Source organism: Acanthaster planci, linkage group LG14 (genome assembly GCF_054643075.1).
Source record: "Acanthaster planci isolate LZ-2023a linkage group LG14, COTS_SCS, whole genome shotgun sequence".
Classification (NCBI taxonomy): domain Eukaryota; kingdom Metazoa; phylum Echinodermata; class Asteroidea; order Valvatida; family Acanthasteridae; genus Acanthaster; species Acanthaster planci.
This window is the reverse complement of record NC_141790.1, coordinates 1941910-1964286: the sequence shown is the minus strand read 5'-3', so window position 1 is coordinate 1964286 and position 22377 is coordinate 1941910. Positions and strand designations below refer to the sequence as shown.

The window sequence follows — 22377 nt, the reverse complement described above, 5'->3', positions numbered from 1 at the left end:
TCCAACAAAGTCTAGCATTTGCCTGTTCATTCTTATGAATAGACAATGCATAGACCGGGCCGTGGTCCAGACTCTGAGTGACGTCATATAGCGATAGCAACACGTTAAACAATCTAACGTCGTGTGACAGTGCGAACCCCGTTTTCTTCCATCCTGATTGTTGCCCAAGGTCCTCACCTTTTACTTGTTCTTAGAAATTACACTAGTAGGTGAGTTTCATTTGTAATTGACATTTTAAAATTTGAGGTCTGCAGCTGTAGCAATATCGGAACAAAACTGTAACTTGTGTAAGTTAAGTGTAAGCATGGAGGACAGTGTAACGTTAAGCCTCGCCGTCGCAGCCTCGCGCTGTCGCACTGCGACCGCGCTGGCATGGCCAGTGCAAGTTACAATGCTATGCTGCTGGCTGCGTGAGGCATATAATGCATCAATAGGTATGAAGCTCAAACTGGAGCAGTCCCCTGCATGCCGTGCCGTCCCCGCGCACTCCCTTAGCTAGGAGGCTCATAAATTTTTCAACCTTTTTTGTGTGTTTTCTTATTGAACTGACCTTGGTGAGATTATCATAAGAAATATTTTGACAAAGCCTAGGCCTAAGTTTGGATTCCATTGGACTCTGCAAAGCAAAGAAATACTGATTTAAAGTAGGGATATTTTGAGATTTTTTGGGGGGGCAACGTGTGTAATGCAGAGCAAACTCTGATTTTTTGTACACAGAAATGAATGTGAATTTTGACTGAAAAGCTTAAAATTCACATTCCCGAAAAAAAGGTTGTTCTTATTCGTGCCTTGTTGCATGAATTAAATGCTGGCCTCGCTTGAAATTTGGAAAAAGATAAATTCAATCAGAATTTCCTATGAGTTCCCAAATAAACAGTGCCCTCACTCATTTATGCATGCCCCTACCTTAGTCATACATCTGCCTGTAGGGCCTCGCATGGTGACTGGTTGAGTTTTCTTCATGACATGTCAACATGGTCAAAGTCAGTTTGTTTTAAATTAAAACGTAATGGAAGACTTGCCACTTGGTAAACGGTCGTGTTGACCCGGTTGTGGAATTACCTCAACAGTCAAGTTGACTTGAGTTGGTAAACATGGTAAATGGTCAAGTTGTGCAACACCCACCTTTGCTCAGCTGGAAATGTTTTGATCAGGCAGTAGGCAAGGTGTATACATGTACATGTATACTGTGCGATTGCCTTAGGCAGTAAGTTGATCTTATTTTATGCTTTGTCAATAATTCTGTGAGGCTTTGACAACTCGACTGCCAATCAACCCAGAACAACTTGACCATTGAGGCCACTTGACTTGTAGGACCACACGACTGTTTGTGCCTCAAATAGACAGACAACTTGATTGTTTGGGCAAATTGTCAACTGAGACAAGTTGACTCGTAATAAGCTTGATGAGTGTGCCTGCGCTTTACAATCACATCGCCCACACCATTTCTCCAAAATGAAAAGAAGAGAAAGGACTGGGGGACAGGTTTACCTTCTTCCGTACAGCCAGACTAGCAACTGATCATTAGTACGGTGTGGTCAAGACGTCTGTGCACCTTGGAATGTGCACTGTCCCGCCGTGCATGCTGCATTGCTGTTGTGGCCATGCATCCCGCTGGTTTTGTTGGCTGACGCGCCACCCACAGGTTCTGTGCATGCTGATCATCTGGGCCCTACGAACCCTACGAGTCGTGTCACAACTTAAACATGCAAATTTACCCAAACACATAATCTGCAATCTGTATTGAAAGTCCCAAACTCCATCATATACACCCCTTGAATGGTCAAGTTATCTTTAAATGGATGACTTGGTAAACAGTCAAGTTGTCCCACCAGTCAAGATGTCTCAATGGTCAAATTTTCTTTAGTTAAGTCTACAAATTTTCAAGTTGTTCGACATCCAGTTCTGCCATCATTCATCAAGTGGCTGCTGATGTCAGTCACTTTGGCCGTTTTCCACTTCACCCTATGTCAATTTTTCCAAACCACTTTGACCCATCCCCACACCTCCCCACGGCCACTTCTCCCCATCCCCACACCTCCCCAATGCTTCGCCCCAGCCCCACACCTCCCCACGGCCACTTCGCCCATTCCCACACCTCCCCACTGCCACTTCGCCCCGTCTCCATACCTCCCCACGGCCACTTCGCCCCATCCCCACACCTCCCCAATGCCACTTTGCCCCAGCCCCACACCTCCCCACTGCCACTTTGCCCCATCCCCACACTTCCCCACTGCCACTTCGCCCCATCCCCACACCTCCCCACGGCCACTTCGCCCATCCCCACACCTCCCCACTGCCACTTCGCCCCGTCCCCATACCTCCCCACGGCCACTTCGCCCCATCCCCACACCTCCCCAATGCCACTTTTCCCCAGCCCCACACCTCCCCACTGCCACTTCGCCCCATCCCCACACCTCCCCACTGCCACTTCGCCCCATCCCCACACCTCCCCAATGCCACTTTGCCCCATTTCCAGTTTGCCCCAGCCATGCTTGGTTGTGTTTGGAAACTACTTAATGACTTGGCTGGCTAAAGCAAAGCACCTTTTTTATTCGTTTTGGTGGCATAGATTGACACCACGATGACAGTGAATTTGATAATGAAATTAGACTAACGAAAGATACAATATCATTACTTTTTTCTTTCTTTTTTCAACTTTTCATCAAAATCTGTTGTCTTCCAGACTGTGGATCCCCTGTACATCTTCTCCTCTATTTTGAGCTTGTGAATCTATTTCCAAACAGACTTGGCTTTAAGACAGAGACAAAAAAAAATGCATGTCTCTCCTTCGTATGATCCTTTTGCAATTATATTGCCCATGCAGGCACAAATATAGCTAGTGTAATGCTTCAGTAACATACATGTAACTGGCTGCTGCTATTGTCCAAACAAGCTGTTTAAAACATGAAAGCTAAGCATAAAGTCGAACCTACTCCAAGAGAGTGTAGTATTAAGGTGTTATACATATATGTACTTTGTACATAAAGCACCGTATGGAGACACTCTTGTTTTGCCCCGTCAAATTTACTCTTACACAGCTTTCTACCCTCCTTGTCACCGATTATGAATTACAAATACCAAGAGCGCAAAGGTGTAAGTTGTCTAAAGATTGGTAGTTTTGAGAGACTGTACGTTATGCTTTGTAATGTAAATAGTATTCCATCTTGTTCATTATTGTCAGACAAAAGAAAGCTGAGGCAAAATGGGAAAGAAAAACAAAAAGGAGACCGAGGCACCACCCAAAGATATTGTAAGTATGGAGCGTTGAAGTCCATCTAAACGCAGAGTTGAAAAATGCACCTATTGTGCAGGTAGAATGCATCTCTTGATGACACACCTCTAGTATGTTGTGCGATGCTAATAAGGAGTTTGCTGTTTATAGACAGGGGACTTTAGATACACAGATTGCCTCATCAACCTTAGCTTACTCCACTGGGTATTCTCTAGGCAGCCTGATAAAACCAGCTGAGGTGCAACACAGCTAAAATGAAAAATCCTACTGAATGGAAAATAATGCAACAAACTGCAGTAGCAGACGAGATTCGGTGGCGCTGTACATTGAACTAGATATCTGTAAACACCAGCCCAGGCAAAAACAACTTGCAAAGTTACACTGTGTACTCTGTAAAACCGATGATGAATGCTGACAGCCCGACATAGTGTGCAACAACTTTGGACCACTGTTGCATTATATTGCACTACAATCATAAGTTGGGGGAAAAAAAGAACTCATTTCAGATACCCATAACAGGGTTCCCCTGGGGTTCCAATATGTGTGAGGTGGTCCAACAAATTTTGCCAAAATTCTGGTGCCTAAAACAAATGTGAGTGTTTTAAAAAAGGCTCAAAATAAATTCTATGTAATCTCCTAGTATGTTTACTCGAAATTTTCCCTCTAAAATAGATCGATCTTATATTCTTTGTCCCTCCTTACCATTCTGAATAATTTACAGCTAATCTGTTGCAAGACTTTTAGTTACCATCTTTGATTGTTTTATATGTAAGGTGGTGAAATTCAACAGAAAAGCCTGAGGTGGTCTCTAAAATCAGTGAGGTGGGCTGCCTCACACTTGAATAGACAGGGGAAACCTTGACCCGTAGTAGCTACGTGGTGTATCACACAGTAAATAAAATCACAGTATTTCAGCCAGTTGAAAGCACCTGATCTTCATTATCTCTCCTTTAGTTTGACCCTCTGTCGGTTGAGAGCAAGAAGGCAGCTACTGTGGTTTTGATGCTGGACAGCACAGAGGATGACATCCTCATCAAATCCTGCGAGGCCCTCTACAAATTTGCAGAGAAGTGTAAGTTTTTCATTATGTTTAGCTATAACTGCTTATTCTTTTGAACATGTTTCCTGATATTTGTCATTGCTATGGGGGAGCTCATTGGGAAGCCTGGTATTGGTATTATGCATAAATGTATCCGTCAGTATCTGACATTTATTTGAGAGGTTCAACAGTTTCTAGTTGTAATGTTTTTGTGAAGTATTTGTAAGTTGCAGAAGAATACTATTCTAAATGAATGTTATAGAAAATTCTCTCTTTGTGTTGAAAAAACTCTTTGTTGAAACATGCTTCCAGTTGATTGGTACAACTTTCTCAGAGTTTCTGAGGATACAGTCAAAGTTTTGGGAGTGCTTAGTCCAAAACTTGCATCAGTTGTGGATTAGGAATTTTTCTTTGGCACTGTTGAGAATCAGACCCAGGCAGTCTGCTCAAGAGCTGTCTAGTTACCACTCTACCTTTCACCATGGCAACAGGTGAAGAGAATAAGGCTCTTCTGATGGAGATGGGTGCCGTTCCATCCCTCCTGAAGCTCATTACCTCGGAGGAGAAGACTGTCCGCCGTAACGCTACCATGACACTGGGAGTCATGTCAGCCCACCGTGAGTATGATTAAGTACATCCTCTTTGTTCACAACCAGTTGATGGTCTTAATGTCGTGTAGCTCTTTGTTGTTAATCTGCCCCTCTGGGCATTTTATCTCGGAGCCTACATCTTGTCAAATATATCACTGTGCAGAAACCTCTTTGTAAGTTATCAAGTCCAACATGTTCAGTGGTAGTGGCTGGGACTTTAAATACCATCCTAAATCCCACAAATCCTTCCAAACTTACTGATGGATTTTGAAAAATCTGGGAAGGCCTTGTGTAGAAGATGATGGAGCCAAGAATTGTCATCCTTACCCCTGAGTCATGTGAGTTGTTGAAGCTACATGTACATGTGTATCTGCTGAAAGGGGAGCTGATTTCTGTACCAACTTCAGTTTGTTTGTTCAATTGCACTGCATTATTTGCACCAATGAGCCTCTTTGGTTGTGCTTCCGGGGCACCAAGTAAGGTTTTTAGTCATGAGATGGGCCATTTTGAATCGTGCTTCCCGAAATTACTTTATTTGTTGAACACTCTATGGAAGGAACCCATTTGACTGTAATTACAGGTTTCAGCCACACTCAGGCTGTTTCCAAATCACTTGGCTGCGGTTTGAAATTTGTACTCTATGGGAATCGGTTGCAGCCGCAACCATAGACTTACTACACAGCCTCAATTATTATTTGGACATTAAAAAGGCAACATGATTTCTCATCCACCTGTTGGAACTTACCCACCAGAGACCAAGGGTGGTGATCTATATAAAAAATATGTGTAATTTGCCCCTATGGCATGAACTTTGTTCCCACAGCTATTAAAGTTTTAGATATTTGTTTTGCGGGGATTTCCTCACTTTCATTTCAAGATGGCCAACTCGTTAATAAGGCAGATTGCATTTCTGGAAGGTTTTCTTCTCTTCATTGATTGCATTATTCCATTCCCCCCAGCTGAAGTTCGGCGAGTGCTACGAAAGGGCGACTGCATTGGAAACGTTATCAAATTACTGTCCTCGGAAGGTAAATCGTAATCTCATACTTGGTATAATATTTACCTTCTTACCATCCTAGGTCAATATCTTTTTTTGCTTTTTGGTGACTTTGAATCAGTACAAAGGATTTCTAGGATTGTGTGTAGCATCTGGCTGGGCTTACTCCATCCCACCAAGTTTGTAGCAGTGAGGCTGCATGACTTGTAGGGAGGTTCATGACTGAGAATTTGCAACTCTTTTCTTTCAGGTTTGACAGTTTGTGTTTAATTGACAAAGAACACTCCAATCACATTTTTTCCCACTGTGTTCACTGAAACTGTACATGTTGCATATGCTTTGGCTTTCACATTGAGAAAATCAACTCTTACCGAAGGTGTCGAGAGCTTAAGTTATTCAAAAGTCCAACTGAACCGTGGAATAATACCACATTACAGCTTAGAAATTATAGCTTGACGAAATGGCTCTCTGCCTGTTCCATATTTTCAATTTCAATCCAAGAAAGACAAATCCAATGAAGACAAATGACGATTTCAGTTGCCTACATGTATGCTGCTGTTTTGTTTAGTGCCTCAGTTGTTTAATGCAGTACCCAAAGAAGACCCAGATTGTCCTATTTCAATTTTAAATTACTGTTCTGCACCTACTGGGGGTTGGTTGCGATGTGTGAGTAATATGTTATATTGTTTTACACTCCAACAGAGGAGACGCTCGTTCATGAGTTTGCTAGTCTGTGCCTGGCCAGCATGGCACAGGAGTTCACCAGCAAAGTGCAGATCCTTGAGCAGGATGGTTTGGAGCCACTCATCATGCTCCTGGCAGACAGCGATCCTGATGTCCAGAAGAACTCGGTGGAGGCCATCTTCCTGTTGCTGCAAGACTACCAAACCAGGACGGCCATCAGGTTAGGGAAAAGGAGAATAGGTTTGGAATGTCACTTCCAAGTTAATTTGAAGTGATTTACAAGCCAATCACAAGCTAACCACAGCCAATTGTAAGTTAGCCACAAGCCAATCACAAGCCAGCCACAAGCCAATCACAAGCTACTTACAAGCCAATCACAAGCTACTTACAAGCCAATCACAAGAATACAAGCCAATCACAAGCTAGCCACCAGCCCATCACAAGCTAGCCACCAGCCCATCACAAGCTAGCCACAAACCAATCACAAGCTAGCCACAAGCCAATCACAAGCTACTTACAAGCCAATCACAAGCTACTTACAAGCCAGTCACAAGAATACAAGCCAATCACAAGCTAGCCGCCAGCTGATCACAAGCTAGCCACAAACCAATCACAAGCTAGCCACAAGCCAATCATAAGTCCATTCCAAACCCTTTGGAAAGCAAGCACCAGTCATCCAGTGTTAATGCAATTACACGCCACTGAAAATTTCAGACAAAGGTGACCATTTCGTTGGCAGCTTAGGACCTAGCTCGAGATTTTGTGTGGCATTTCACCCATGATTAGCTTCTTACTGCCTGGAGATATACAACTGGGGTTTGTTTTAATGTTGGATTGATTTGGTTGAATTCTCTAAAATGTAATGTGTGATTTTATGCCAAGCACTCAAGCAGGACTAGCTAGGCAACTTGATTGAAATATAAGAGTATTAAATGCAACCTTGGATCATGTATCTTCCAACCGCGGAGCAATTAATATTGTCCCCTCTGGGGTGTGGGAAACAAATAGCAAATTCCCATCTCGGTGCTGGGCTAGAATGTGACCAATTTGTTTGGCTGTGTTGTCCTTCAGGGAGCTGCATGGCCTGGAATCCCTGCTGGAGCTGCTCAAGTCAGAGTACCCCTCCATCCAGGAGATGGCCCTGCGCTGCCTTGCACTCTGCACCCTGGACGTGGAGAACAGGGAAGCCTTGAGGGAGGTGGAGGGGCTGGAGAGACTGGTGGAGTTTGTCAGCACCAAGGTTGGTCACTCGCACACCGCCGGAACTTGGGATCACCTCCAGTGTTGTGGTCGAGATGTCTTGATTCCAAAAGGGCTGAGCGGGGAAGGTAGAATCGGCCCCTTGTGTCATTTTTTTTCTGATATTGTTGCAGCTAGTGCAGTGACGTCATTTTGACTCCAAATTGGACATACTGTTCTCACGAAATGCCCACTTTTCTGAGACAGGTTCTGCCAAAAGTGTTTACTTTTTCCACTGCACTCAGCTGATACGCGTATGGCCTTCAACACCAAAGGCCACAACAGCAAAACGGTACATTGGATTGAGTGCTGATAATGAGTGTGTTTACATGCATGCCAAAGATTGGGCATGGGACAGCCAAGTTCTTGGGGATTGACTCCCCTCGTCAGCTGTGAGACAGTTGGAAACCACCCAGCTCTTCAAGAATTAAGGTCATCAAAAGAACCCATCAGAAAGCGATCAGAAGACCAGCACAAGATGTCCATGCAGTCTGAATTCAAGTCAAAAGTTGTTCAGATGAACAGCAACAGAAGCGTTCCACTGTCAATGTTCACCCTGTTGCTTGTAAAATGGTTTTGAGAAAATCAACTGTGTGTATAAATTCCAAGAGGTGGATGTGCCCATGATTTCTTGTGTTAGTCGGGCGTAGCACAGATCACACATTGCACATATAGTTTTTAGAACAACATGGTGGTTTATGCGTTTACTTACATCTGTGGTGTCACCCCAATGGGACAGTTAAAATAATAGTTTTTTTTAACTTCAGGAGTGGGAAGATCTCCATGTCCACGCCCTCCTGGTTCTCTCCAACTGCTTGGAAGACCTGGAGACCATGGAACTCATACAGAACACGGGCGGCCTGCAGAAACTCCTAGCGTTCACCACCGAGTCCCCTACGCCTGATGTCCAGATGCACGCTGCCAAGGCCATCGCGAGGGCTGCCAGAAATGGTCAGTGCTGGCCCAAACTCTGGCCGAGATTGGTCAGCTTCCATTTTTGAACCACTGGTCAAGTTGAATAGTAATTGACGTATGCAGAATGTGCATATGTGAGCTAAAGTGGCTAGTGGCTGACTGACGGTTGCTGATCAAACCCATCCGTGTCATGTGTTATGTCTCATGCTGCGATAATGTTTCAAGGTTTTTGTTTCAAGTCCCCATGCCCTTTGATTGTTAATTGTTTGGAGTTTGAAGCCGTGTGAATTCGCGTGTTGTTGCCAAACTGACTTCTGAGTTTATCGTTTGATTGCAAAGAGCATTGGGTGTGTCATAGACCCTAGTAAAGAGCAAGGTCATGGAAAAATGAACGTCATAAATGTTTACCTTTTTGCAAAAGTTTCTTCACAGATATTTGGTATTAATCATTAGAAGCACGCCATACCTCATTTTTGATAAAACTTTGTGCTTCATTCCGTCGTTACTGTTTAGGAAGCTTAGATTGTTTTTGTGCAGACCGATTGAAACTCATCTGAGAGCAATATGACAACTATTCATGTGAAACATGTAACTATGTCTTACCAGGGACAGCAATATTTCCGTTGTTAGTAAATTACTGGCAGCTTCCGATTTCTGTAGATTTTTTTCTTTTTTTGGGGGGGCTAATTGGGATGTGATCCTGGCAGCTTTGCTACAAGCACATGCATGCATGTTTGAGAATGTTGCAACTTGCTTAGGAGTCAAATCCATTTGTATACCCTGACCCTGTTGTGTGCATTCAGGTGAAAACTGCAAGATCTTCCATGAGCAAGAAGCGGAGAAGACCTTGATCTCCTTGCTGGAGACGTCGGACAACTCCCAGGTCATGGGGGCAGCAGCCCAGGCGCTGGGCATCATGGCACAGAGCCCCATCTGCCGTGTCACCATCGCCGAGTATGGTGAGTGTTCATACTATGCTGACTGGGGATTTTCCACTTAGAAGCTTATATTCCATCTCGGACTTGGCCTGATTTTTAACTTCCTGACTTGGGAGTTTTAAACAATTTAACTCTGTATATAAGTGTCACGTTTTCCCAATGGCCCAGAGACGGAAGTAGTTTTAGGTGGTTTTGATAAATTTGTAGTAAGACATAAAAGGACAAAACTGCGACAGAAATGGAGATTTTGAAAAACTAACTGTTCCCAAGCTGCACATCATGAACCCATACATGTAATATAAAACCCAATACATAAAATATCAGCATGCTCACCCCTTGGCAATTGTCTTTGTTTACACTCCATCTCGTGTCACGCCACATGTTGCTCAAAATGAACGATGACCCTCCTTTGTCGACGTTCATCCTTTATTAATTCAATACTCACCACATTAATCTAAATTGTGGCTTGACTTGTCGCTGTCATGTGATTTACTAAATTGCAACGTTATCGTATGTCTGCCCCCTATCTGAATGCCCCCCAACAACCATCTCAAAAAGCCTCAGAGCAAGAGACCGGAAGCTACTGCAGTTTTGTACATAGTAAAAAGACCAGTTTAGAGTGAAGGTAACCTAGTGTTTAGGATGGAATCAGGTCAACTCACCCCCTGGCCAGCTTGGCCCTTACTGACATGTCCCTTTGCCAACTCGCCCCCTTACCATCTTGCCCCTTTGTCAACTCGTCCCCCTGACGAGTCGCCCCCAGCCGTGTCGCCCCCTTGCCAACTTGCCCCTTACTGACATGTCCCTTTGCCAACTCGCCCCCTTACCATGTTGCCCCTTTATCAACTCATCCCCGTGACGAGTCGCCCCCCAGTAGTGTCGCCCCCTTGCCAACTCGCCCCCTGGCAAACTCGCCTGATGACCAAGTTGCCCCCTCAGAGGAGAATCCGCTGGTTTGGAATACCATTAACTAAATTTCTAAGTGTCCTTGCAGAAGGATTTACCTTCTCAAATTCGTGCTGTCATTGTTTTATGGCTTTGTTACCGGTGTACGTTGCCATGATATCAGCACAGAGAATTTTTAAAATTCTCAGAAAAATCATAATAATTATTATGGTCTTTATAAAAACAAGTCGAACACAGCTTGAAGTTGATAGCAAAGAACATTTTATTTGATTTATATTTAAAGTGAGATTTACACAAAATCAGTTGCACAGAACAATTTAAATACCTGTAGGTTGAGGTAATAATGCGTGGCAGACAATGAGTTCTGATAAGTTTATTGTGCTTTACAATCAACGAAACGCAAGTTCATTGAATAATTCTCAATAATCCCTTTAAGGTGAATGCTTCAATGTCCCGCCCTCTGCCAGGACACGTTATATAGGCCTATTATCACTTTGGAAATGTAGTTAATAGTCCAAACCAGCATACTCTCCTCTGAGGGGATGACTTGGTCAGAAGGCGAGTTTGCTGGGGGGGTGAGTTAGCACGGGGACGAGTCAGCTTGGGGGTGACTTGGCCAGGGGGCAAATGGGCTTTGGGGGGCAGAATGGTCAGGGGTGAGTCGGTCAGGGAGCGAGTTAGCAAGGGGCGAGTCGGTAAGGGGCGAGTTGGCCAGAGGTTGAGTTGACCTACAATTGTTTAGGACTACCTGCTGTGGAATCTCAGTCTATGGTTTGTAGTGGAGATTTTAGCAAATAATTCATGTCAACACACAGCTGGTTTTAATCTATTAGGGCACAGGTGCCTATCATTACACAGTGAGTGGGCCTGTTTTATTTTTTTTTGCTTTATGGAGTGGGCTCATCAGGCAAGGTTTGTTTAACCTTTCACCTGTTTGCAGATGGCATCGCGCCCCTCATCAAGCTCCTGAACAACCACAACGGCGAGGCGGTGGAAAGCGCCAGCCTGGCCCTGGCCAACCTGACTGTGGCCCAGATGGCCAACTGCGTGGAGGTGGCCGACCACAACGGCGTGGAGCCACTGATCGGCCTGCTGGGTAGCAGCTCGCGCGAGGGTGCCCAGGCTAATGCGGCCATGGTGCTGACCAACATGGCCACGGACGAGATCCTGCGGGAGGACATCCAGAGGAGGGGTGTGGTCGGAGCTCTTGTCCCACCCCTTTTGTCAACGTAAGTTGGGACTATCGCCATTCTCCTTCAATATAGCAGTAATATGGTCTTTAAGCAAATCAATTTAAAGGTTTGATTAGTCTGCTAATCCATGCTTGCTTTCCTGCTTCAGAGTTGGATGAAGCATGGTTCAACTAATTCTACACTGTTTTCTTCCAAACTGCCTCATCAAAACAATGAGGGTATTGTTTAAACTCAGATGAAGGAAATTTGACCAAAGAGGAAACTTGCTCAGTAACGTGGCTGTGATGGGATCTAGAGTCATTTTTAGGTTCAGATTTAATTGAAATGCTCTGACCAAATCAGACAATGCTGCTGACCAGCCATAATACTCTGACCAAACCAGACAATGCTACTGACCAGCCATAATACTCTGACCAAACCAGACAATGCTGCTGACCAGCCATAATACTCTGACCAAACCAGACAATGCTACTGACCAGCCATAATACTCTGACCAAACCAGACAATGCTACTGACCAGCCATAATACTCAGACCAAACCAGACAATGCTACTGACCAGCCATAATACTCAGACCAAACCAGACAATGCTACTGACCAGCCATAATACTCTGACCAAACCAGACAATGCTGCTGACCAGCCATAATGCTCAGACCAAACCAGACAATGGTACTGACCAGCCATAATGCTCAGACCAAACCAGACAATGCTACTGACCAGCCATAACACTCTGACCAAACCAGACAATGCTACTGACCAAACACTGATTCAAAAAAGATTATATTAAAAATGCATTTCTGAAACAGTCGGTTAAGCATGTTCTGCTATTAGTGGCAAGCTTCTCTTAAGACTGAAATGCAGCTGCAATCATTTCAAAGTGCATAGGGGTGTGTGTTGATTGAAATTGTGGAATGATTTGAAAATATGTCTGAAGAGTACGAGACTGAATTGTTCTTAACGACTGTATCATCTTTGGATCATTCTGTTTTTCCCATTCATCTGTGCAGCAACACAACAGTTCAAAGCAAAGCGGCATTGGCTCTGGCAGCATTTGTTTGTGATGCCGATTCCAGAAATCAGGTCAGCATACAGTAATCTTTTGTACCACTTGTCTGGCTGTCTCCTTTCAGTTTTCAGCCATTTGCTTTGGATTGTTACCATGATCAGGTGTGTGCTGAACTTTGAATAGCTGTGACCCACTTGGCTGATGTCAGTAGACTGATCCAGTTTTTGTCTTCCACTGAGCCTGAACACGTGCCTCACTCAGAGTCACACTGTTCCGGCTGCATGCATCATTTGTGCACATGTGTTGGGCCTAGATGTCAGCTGCGATTGGCTGAAAGATCATAGGATGAGGCTTACTGGATCAGTCAGTTGGGAAGTCTAATTGCTTGCTACTCACTGCCATTTGTACAGTTATTTTTGTGTCAGTGAAATGTGTTTTAATGACTCATTGTGAAACAAGGCTAATGAGAAATGGTGATGTGTCCATGCCCAAAGTCCAGTTCCAAATAGTTGTCTGGAGTAGTCCTGCATTAGATTCAAGTTAGTTGAAACATGGTGAACCATACTTTGTGCTTAAACGTGCTCCGAGCAGTCCAAATTCCACCGGTTGAACTCTGTAACTGCTTCAGCTTTCTGCATAACTTAGGATCTGTTTAAATTGCCCAAGAGCAATTCCATGTGAAAGTGGACTAAATCATATCACACTTAATACTGACCTCATTGACGACTTTCCAGCCAAAAGAAGTTTTTGAAATATTTGGACAGTGGAAATTACAAGTAACACCATTCCATTAATTCCATTTCACAGTTTTAAAAAACTTCTTTTTGTTTATAAATTCTAATCAGTAAAGGCCGGTTCATACTACAGGTGAATGTGAAAGTGGAGTGAAGTTGATGTTACAAAAAATTTTCAGCAAAATTTCACTTAAGCCTAAATGTGTTCAACTTTTGCAAATTCCCAATGTGAATATTTGATCTGAGGTCACAAATTCGCATTTGTGTTCGATTTCGGGTCAAGCACGAAGCAGCGTTAACGTGATTGGTAATAACATGACCAAATTTCCAAATATTGCTAGCAAGTTTTGCTGGGAATTACCCAAAAGCATGTGTACAGACCTTAAATAGCCAACAGTTGCCTTCGTCTACCTCTTTGTTTGTTTGTTAATCATTCCTCCATTGCTTTGTTCTCCTTCATTTTGGTAGCTACGCGGCCTGGGTGGCTTGTCTCCTCTACTGAAGCTCCTGCAGTCGGGCAATGACGACGTCCGCCGCAGTGCATCATGGGCCATTGTGGTGTGTGCCACCGATCCACTCATTGCAACAGAGCTTTGCAAACTGGGGTGAGTGATGGGCTGACAGGTGTATAACTGATTGTATTCAAACAACTATTCCATCTTCAGTGACCGTTTTGATCTGCCAGACAGCTCCTTCTTGTTTTGTTTGTGCTGTCTGCCAGCCAGATCTCATAATGTCTTTATTTCTCTTTCTGGCAACTAGTACAGATGTATTTATTCTTGAAGAAACCTCTTGTGTGGAAATTATTCATTGTGCCTACACAAGAAGATTAATATCGACTAGTTAAAAAATCATTTTAATTGGTTCAAAGAAATGTAACAAAACCAACCATTATCATGATCATGGCAACTGAACCTGTAAAAAAGAATTCTGGGCGGTGAAATATTCGCTCTTGAAGGGCAAACTCTGGTAGAAGAAATGGAAAACACAGTTGTCTTTGAAAGCCAACATTTTGAGCAACACTTCCTGGCAAATCTCAAAATGATTTATACTCATTTAGCATCTGCAGTCTCGTCTTGCATAAACTGTCCTCCTTTAGTACTCAATTAGCAGAACCAGGTTCCAAAAAAATATGCTTAGTGTTTCTTTAGAAATGTTGACACTGAGTTTTGCCTTCCACCAGTGCAAACAGAAATTCAAACACTCAAACTTAAATTCAAACACTCACTTTTCTGACAACTTTTTGTTTTGCTGATGTCCTGCAGTAATGTATCTCTGTTCTGGTAACCTTGTTTTTCCCCCCTTTAGCGGGCTTGACATCCTTAAGGAGATCCAGTTGTCCAGCACCAGGCAGAACAGTTTCAGCGATGCCGCCCTGGAGAAACTGCTGGACAGCACCTTGCCTGCCAAGTACGCCCTCATGGGTGTACTGGGGCCCAATGACATCATCCAGGATGGCTTCTATGACGCAGGCCGGGTAATTAGGAATACAACTTGTTTTGACACTATCCCCATTTTGTGCGAGCAGATCACACTTCTCTACTGCAGTGCAGTCATGCCATGGATTTTGTAGTGCAGAGTGGGTAGCATTATACCACTGATAAAATGATATTCACACCAAATACAAGGCCTTTTCACACTGCAGAGCCAATCCCCAGGAAGTAAATCCCCAGGAAAATCCCAGGGATTTTGTATCCCACCAAAGCCCAAGCAACCGTTAACACTAGACCCATTTAAACTCCCAGGGACACTATTTCCCGGAAATAGGCACGGTTGTTTCACACTGGCAATCAAACCCCGGGAAATGTGTAAATGAAGGGCGCCCATCTGGAAGTTCCAAAATGAATAGTGGGCGGAAGTCCAATGCCGCGCGCGCGCATGCACAAGCTGCTACTGTTTATGTCGCGCAATGCCAAGTTGACTTCGCAAGTTTGAAAGGTACTTTATTGCAACACTAAGTTACCGCGAGAATTATTTAGCACGCTATTTGTGACCCTGTGACCTTTCGAGATTACGGTTTGATACACTAGCCATGAACGCAAAAATGTAGGGTAAGGTCAAACCAACATTAACACTAGTTGCTTTTCCCTGGGGAAAAAAAATTAAATCCCAGGTTTTTCTCCTTTAACCCCACTCCTGAGCAGGGGTACATATTTCCTGGGGAAAAGCTTTTTCCCAGGAATTTCTTTGGTAGTGTGAACAGACCGACCGAAAATCCCTGGCAATTTCCTGGGAAATTTGTCTAGTGTGAAAGCCCTTACAGTGACGGTTCAAAAGGAGAGTGGTTCTCTGCTTCGCAAAATGCAAGAATGAAAAAGGAATTTATCATGAAGGAATTGAAAGAACATCTGCCTTTGGTCTTGGGGAATAAGTTTGGCAAGCTCTCTTGACAACTTGGTTATTATGGCTAATGATCTGTTGGTTCACAGGTGCGTCCTGACGGCAAGTTCCTCACCCTGGAAGAGTTGAGCAAGCAGGAGGTGGATCAGAAACGGCCCGTCCTTCTCATTAACTGTGGATCAACTAATGCGAGGTAGGTCGTTCTTGTGATATTAGGAGGGCCATTCTTGAGCCTTTGTTCTTCACTTGACTCCAGGGAAATTCCTGCTGTTATCTGCTAGTGCATCTTGGCCTCACTTCATTTTCACTTATGTTGGCTGTGTGATTGACTGATGTCGTTTTTATTACTAAGGGATCTGTACAAGTCAGATAACTCCCATTAAATAGCGGGATGGCTGAAGCCAGGTTTGTGATTTCTGTTGATTTGATTAGTCGCTATGATGGCAGTGAGGTCATCTTTTGCCCCCTCAAATTATCCGCCCCGAGCAGAAGTGCACCCTAGGTCAGCAAAAGAAAGACAGGTGATTACAAGCGGGTTCTTGCACGCATTCTGCGTGTACGCAAAGACCATACATTGCCAGAATAAATTAGTAACGCGTATTCAGGGTGCTCCGTGTCAAACGCGCATATACTGGCATGTCTCATGGCGCACCTATGTGGTGAGTACCGAAAAAATGCCCTCTTTTGTTCTGCTTGGAGCGGACACTTCAGTGTGGACTATGATCTGACCTAAGTACTTAAAAAAAAAAGATGGAGGATAGGTCAGGCATGGTATTGAAGTTTTTGTACAATTGAATTGAATGTACTCAGTCTTGGATTTCATTCATGTTGGGGTTACTTATTTTCATCATTTCCTGTACGACTGTTTCCTTGCAGCCCCCCGAGGTCTCCGGCACCAGCTACAAACTCCTCAGAACTCGACGTGAAGACGGACACGTCCAGAACAAACATTGGCAGCAAGTCATCCAAGTCAGCAATTAGAGGGTAAGCCCCGCCCAGAGAATTTGACCCCAGCGTCATCCTTGCTGTCTTCCCCACACATTGTGAGAGTGGCATCTTACATGGCCTGGCCTTATAATTTCTTGAATTCCGAGTGGAGAATTCTGTTACTGACAGAGGCCTAAGTGTGTGCCTTCTCTTAACGGCCGATAGAGAAAATAGATACGTTACTGGTAGGGCAGTGGTGACGTGTGGAGATTTGCATAGTGTGGAATAAAAATTTCAGAGAGATTTTGGAACACCATGTGTTTCTTAGAATAGAGTTGGTAGAGACTCAACCATGTCCACCTATAGGTCATTATGCTCCGAGATTCTTAAAACAAAAGCTGGGCTTTCATCTAGGCATCTTGTTCAATGTGTTTTCCAAACTGGTGAAATTTAGTCATGCAAATGGAGTGCACAGTGCTATGACCTGTAATCATTCAATATCATATTAATTTTGATTTCTCTTCGTCTTCCAAGGGGCAAACGGGAAACCAAAAAGGAGAAAGAGGAGCGAGAGTTGAGGGAACGCCTGGAAGCTGAGCGTCTGGCCGAGCAAGAGGCCATCCTGGCCCAGCAACCTCCCAACTTCGAACCCCCAGCCGACCCCAAGCTGGAGGAGTATATCACCGAGATGCTGGTGAATGCAGCGGGCCTGCCAACCACCAGGGAACAGCTGGATGTGGTGGCAAGGTAAGGTCCCTTTCGAAGTAATTCTACCACAAGCGAGTGTCACCAAAGCACTTTTCCTGTTGAACTCTTCCCTTTTAACTCTTTGGTAAACTAAATTTCCAAAACTGTCAAATGGACATGTATTTGTGAAGTGCACAAGTGAATAAAATTAGTATTGTCATAGTACTTTAAATGTCTCAAGTACTATGATTATCACATATTATATATCACAGTACTTTTAGTGCTCTAACTGCAGAATATTTGAGAGATGTTGACCATAAATATCAAAGCAAACAGGTTCTAAGGTTTATATCCCCCACTAAAAAGTAAATGGGTTTAAATAAATGGTAGCTCAGTAATTATTAGGACATAACAAATTTGTTGTCAACAGATTTGTGAGCGACAAGATGGGTGGTCCCATCGAGCGAGGTCAGCTCTCCAGCTTCAGCTATGAGCTGTCGCTCAGCCAGCTCAAATACGAGCTGAAGAGCAACGTGTTGCCCATCGGCCGGATCGAGAAGGGTATCCACTACCACAGAGCCCTGCTGTTCAAGGTGAGTTGGCTTTTGGCATAGGATGTAAGGAAAGGCGGAATATGACTTGAGGTTTTGTGAGGTAAAGTGTCGGTACATTCTGGGTTGTGGAGTTTGGTGGAATTCAACCATGGTGTAGTTTGTTGCTCTTTTTTTGTCAGCCTTTTCCACAAATGCGACAATCTGATTGAGTGAGTTTCAATGACAGGTTTGTTGCTACTTAGTATTTGAAAAGCCAAAAATTATATCATCATTCAGACAAGTTTCAGGTGATAAATCTCATTCAGTCACTTTTCAAGAGGTATCACATTTACATCAGCTTTTGAAGTGGACTTGGTGCGGCCTCCTGCACAATTCAATGCAGAGCTGCTGATCGAGTTTGGATCGATCAGGAATGTGTCTTCTGTAGGGTCACATTTGCCAGTACCAGTTCAAGCGTCAACCTGTTTTCTGTGACCCAGTTGATAGTTTTTGGGTTGTTTTTTTCCTCTTCAGACCCTGTGTGATCGCATCGGCGTAGCCTGCTCTCTGGTTCGAGGGGATTACAACAGGGCCTGGAATGAGGTCCTGCTGATAGACGAGGACGATAATGTAAGTCAAATGTCGCCCAGGTCTGTCCACGGTGCATGAAAGCTGTAGCTTAGCCCTTTTCCCAAGTTCACACGTAATGCTGAAATGAAGAGAATATGCCGCCAAATAAGCGTGGAAAACAGATTGTGTGGTTTGAGTGTTTGGACAGTACAGTTGAGATTCTCAACATTATTTGGGGAAAACAGATGAAATGTCCAAGTGTCAATGCAATTACTCTGACCAAGTCTCTTTAAAAACAGTGTACATTTTTTCGCATTCCCAGTTGAAATACAAAATAATCAGTGCATAGCCTTCACACACATACTTTGTATTGCACCATATGATACTTACATTTACTTGGCTACTTGGAGGCCTTGGCTACAGTTACCCCAAACACCTACCAGCAGGCTTGTTGGCTAATGCTATAGTATGCCGAAGACTATGGCCATATCCCAATGGAGCATTGTTGGCTGTGGCTATGGCTATTCCCCATGGCAGGCTCATGGCAAAAAAAAATCAAACTGTAGCCACGAAGTACTCAATTTGGATGCAACATGGCTCTGCCTTCCATGGCGCAGCTTCTGTGTGCATTCGCGTTTATGATAAACCCTGATGCCATGATTTGACCAAAATCATGGCGTCCAACTTTTTTCCAATCCTTCCCAAATATGAGCTTTCAAAGACTGATTTGGATGCTCCCCTACTCTCCGTCTTGTCTCACAGCCTGTCAAGCCCAAGTTTCCTCCCAAGTCTTACATCGTAGACCTGATTCACCATCCTGGCCGACTCATGCGGACAGACAGCATCGACGCTGCCAACTACCAAAAGATATAGTAACATTTGCCTCATCACTTCTATGCATTCCGAGTTTCAATCTGGAGGGTCACTGGCAGGGGAATTTTTGGAAGGTGTAGATGTAAATAGGAAAGTATTGCGGGTTTTGTGAGAAATGGGAAGACCAGTAATGTACAGGGTGGCCCTGGGTTCAGATTTGAAAAAAAATGGTACATGGTCATCTGTGTATAAAGTCAAATAAGCACTACAATGTACAATTTTCTACAATGTAGGTGGGTCTTTCACTTCCGCCGTATTTTTCATCTCTCGTCGTCAGAAACAATTTTTGTTTGTATTCTACAGAAAGAACCAGTTGTGTTGTTATGCATATCTCGCATTTCGGAGAGCTTCGTTTGTCTGATAGCTAGAGAGAGAGTTTTGTTTTGATTGCTGGGATTTGAGAGGAATACAGAAATCACGGCAGCACCTCTGCAATCGAAGAATAGAAGGTCATGCAATCTTGAATATCCAAGTCTCTTTATTGATAAGGTTACATTTAATAAGAACAAAATCACTAGTTAAAGTTATGCCAATTGCACATTGAAATTATTACCTTTTTTTAACTTCAAGAACAGACACAGTTCCTGTCACCACAACCTACTGGTATTTGGCAATTTCTAACCCCAAAATCCACCTGGTGAGGTTCTTCCAAACGCCCTATCAATAAAAATGGCTCTGAAAAGCCCTTTGAGCTAGAGGCTTACCTATCATCTACATCTACCACAGTGAAGAAGTGATGGTTTTTTTTCACGTTCCTCAGAGTACATTAGCACAAAGGTCAAGGTTTTCATAGATTTTGAAATGTCCAACGTTTGTTACCAAGTCCCATCCAAAAATGCTGGTGATGGCACTGGCATTGGACATGGGGGAACCACATTAAATTTCCTGGCAGAATTTAATCAAAGATTTTTCTTGTAATGGTCAGTTTAATACGTGTAGTTTCAGAACTGAAAACTCGCCATCTTTGTCACGAATGTAATCATTCTAAATGTTGATAGTTGCTGTAATGCATGTAAATAAGTGAAAATGCTTGTTCCGTCCAGAAACGTTCATGTACATTTTTTTGTTTGGCACTTTTGAGGCAATAACTATTTTTCTATATCTGATCACCAGGTGCATTGATTTCAAATGCTGTACTGTGGTTATGTTTTCTTGCAGAACATTAAATCAAGTTGAAATTGAAAGATGCGTTGTTGTGTAATAATTCATGTGTTTCAATGTTCCATTGAGACATCTAGGTCTTTCAAATGATACATGAAAAGTTGCAAATACAAATTTGAAGCATCCTGCTTTGAAGTCTGTAGTAAAGTTTGAAGTATGCCTATCTTTGCATGTAATACATGATAAAAATATAATTGTTTGGGAAATTAAATTGCAAATTTTTTTTTTCACTTCGAGAAACCATTATTTTGAATTACTCCCTAAGTCAGATTCTCACACTGACTGGGCATTAATTATGTTTACGAAAATAAAATTTGGAAAAAAAAAAATAATTGCAGATTATTGAGAATCCTGTAATTCTCAGAATATAAATCATAGTGCAGAAAAATTACCCCTTGATATCAGCACAGATATAAGAAAGAAAGCTGCACAATATTTTTTAAATAAACTAATCGTTGAAAAGCAATAATGATCTCACTTGATTCTTGATCTTGATTCTTTTGGTACGAGAAACACAGTACATATACATGTGGATATAGATATATTAATTACCCAAGCACTTCTAAACTGCCATCATCAAGACATTTCTAAATATCTCTACTATAACTCTGAGGCACCTTCAGCAGTGTGAGAGAAGTCTTCAAAACATTCCAGAAAGCTTACAGTCGCCAGTAACAAATATTGCAACAATTCATTCAATGCCAAAACGTCGAATCGCGCAAGACCACCTGTTGTGAATTCTCAGCACCAAAACCTTGCAGTGACGTTGCAAGCTGGCATTCAAATTTGCTTAATTGCAAACAGTATGAATCTTGGCCTGATGTAATGGCACTGCTAAATCAATGAGTTTGGGCTAATAGAGCTTCTATCCATTTCCTAGAGACTATTAAACAGTTGGCACAGCAGTGCATGCTTAATGCCAGAGAGAAAAAAAACTTAACACAAATTTCCATGCGCATGCAATCGTCAACACATCCATGATGTGAAATAGAACTTGTAAGCAGCGGCGGTACTGTCTCCTATAGAAAGTACAACTTATTCACTAATTATGAAGCTGCAGTATGAGATTGGAACCCTGTGTTTACTTCATCTTCAACAAGATGCACTATGACCTTGGTATGGAAGAAAGTCTTCAAGAACCATTCCACAACTATAACAACAGAAAACAGACCTGTAACACAAGAAGGCCACACTTTGTTTACTTGCGTGCTTTCCTGAGGCAGCAGTGATGTGGGACACGATCCATGAAGTCCCCACAGGAAAGCCCACAAGTAAACAACTCGTGACATCATTAACGTTTTAGGTCTATACACAATGAATAAAACTTAAAAGACTTACTGTTCACTATTTATGATTTTATTTACCGTCTGCGACAAGCCGGCTGCGTTGATGGCTGTCAACGTCAAGTGGTAGTCGGTGTAGGGGGCCAGCGGTGAGACACGCATACCTGTTTCCATGGTCTCCACCCACTGTATGATATCACTACCTCCTGGGATGGTACCAAGAGATACCTCGTACACCAAGGAGGAGGAGGAGGGGTTGGAGAACAAGCCATCCCAGGCAAGATCGACCATTCCATCACCCAGCCAGGAAGATATGATCAGACTCGGTGCTGTTTGGCAGAAAAACAGTTGTCTACAAGTTTTTGGAGATTGGAGTAGTCTCAAGTTGCTTGTAAGGCACAAACCTCAGTGAGGCAGTTCGGTATTCCACTAGCATGCGCTCAAAATGAGTCGCACCCGAGGTCATTCAGATGCACGTGTGAGGTTTGCCCAATCAGTGTGACCCTTAGCAGATTCATGAGCCTGCTT

General features: G+C 43.3%; 2 protein-coding genes across 4 annotated transcripts in view; one reads left to right on the top strand and one right to left on the bottom strand.

The window, feature by feature from the left end:
* Positions 1–86: 86 nt before the first annotated feature.
* Positions 87–20589, top strand: armc3 (armadillo repeat containing 3). Its single transcript, XM_022247578.2, has 19 exons — positions 87–209; positions 3185–3253; positions 4190–4307; positions 4766–4891; positions 5824–5892; positions 6564–6765; positions 7617–7785; positions 8552–8735; positions 9503–9658; positions 11484–11772; positions 12743–12815; positions 13944–14080; positions 14784–14952; positions 15905–16008; positions 16692–16799; positions 17277–17489; positions 17860–18022; positions 18497–18592; positions 19295–20589. The coding sequence occupies exons 2-19, from the start codon at positions 3206–3208 to the stop codon at positions 19403–19405; spliced, it is 2535 nt and encodes an 844-aa protein (XP_022103270.1). The 5' UTR covers positions 87–209; positions 3185–3205; the 3' UTR covers positions 19406–20589.
* Positions 19849–22377, bottom strand: part of LOC110986023 (uncharacterized) — a 47220-nt gene continuing 44691 nt past the window's right edge. For all 3 annotated transcript variants that reach the window (XM_087146054.1, XM_087146055.1, XM_087146056.1), the window contains one exon: positions 19849–22178. In XM_087146054.1, the coding sequence (XP_087002180.1) occupies positions 21901–22178 (278 nt within the window). In that variant the 3' untranslated portion in view covers positions 19849–21900. The remainder of the gene's footprint in view (positions 22179–22377) is intronic.

Bases quoted from the DNA above. Each gene is read 5' to 3' on its own strand.
- armc3 (XM_022247578.2), top strand. From the start codon at position 3,206: ATGGGAAAGAAAAACAAAAAGGAGACCGAGGCACCACCCAAAGATATT. The intron at 7,786-8,551 runs GTTGGTCACTCG...TTTTAACTTCAG, and splicing joins TGGAGTTTGTCAGCACCAAG to GAGTGGGAAGATCTCCATGT. The intron at 12,816-13,943 runs GTCAGCATACAG...TCATTTTGGTAG, and splicing joins ATGCCGATTCCAGAAATCAG to CTACGCGGCCTGGGTGGCTT.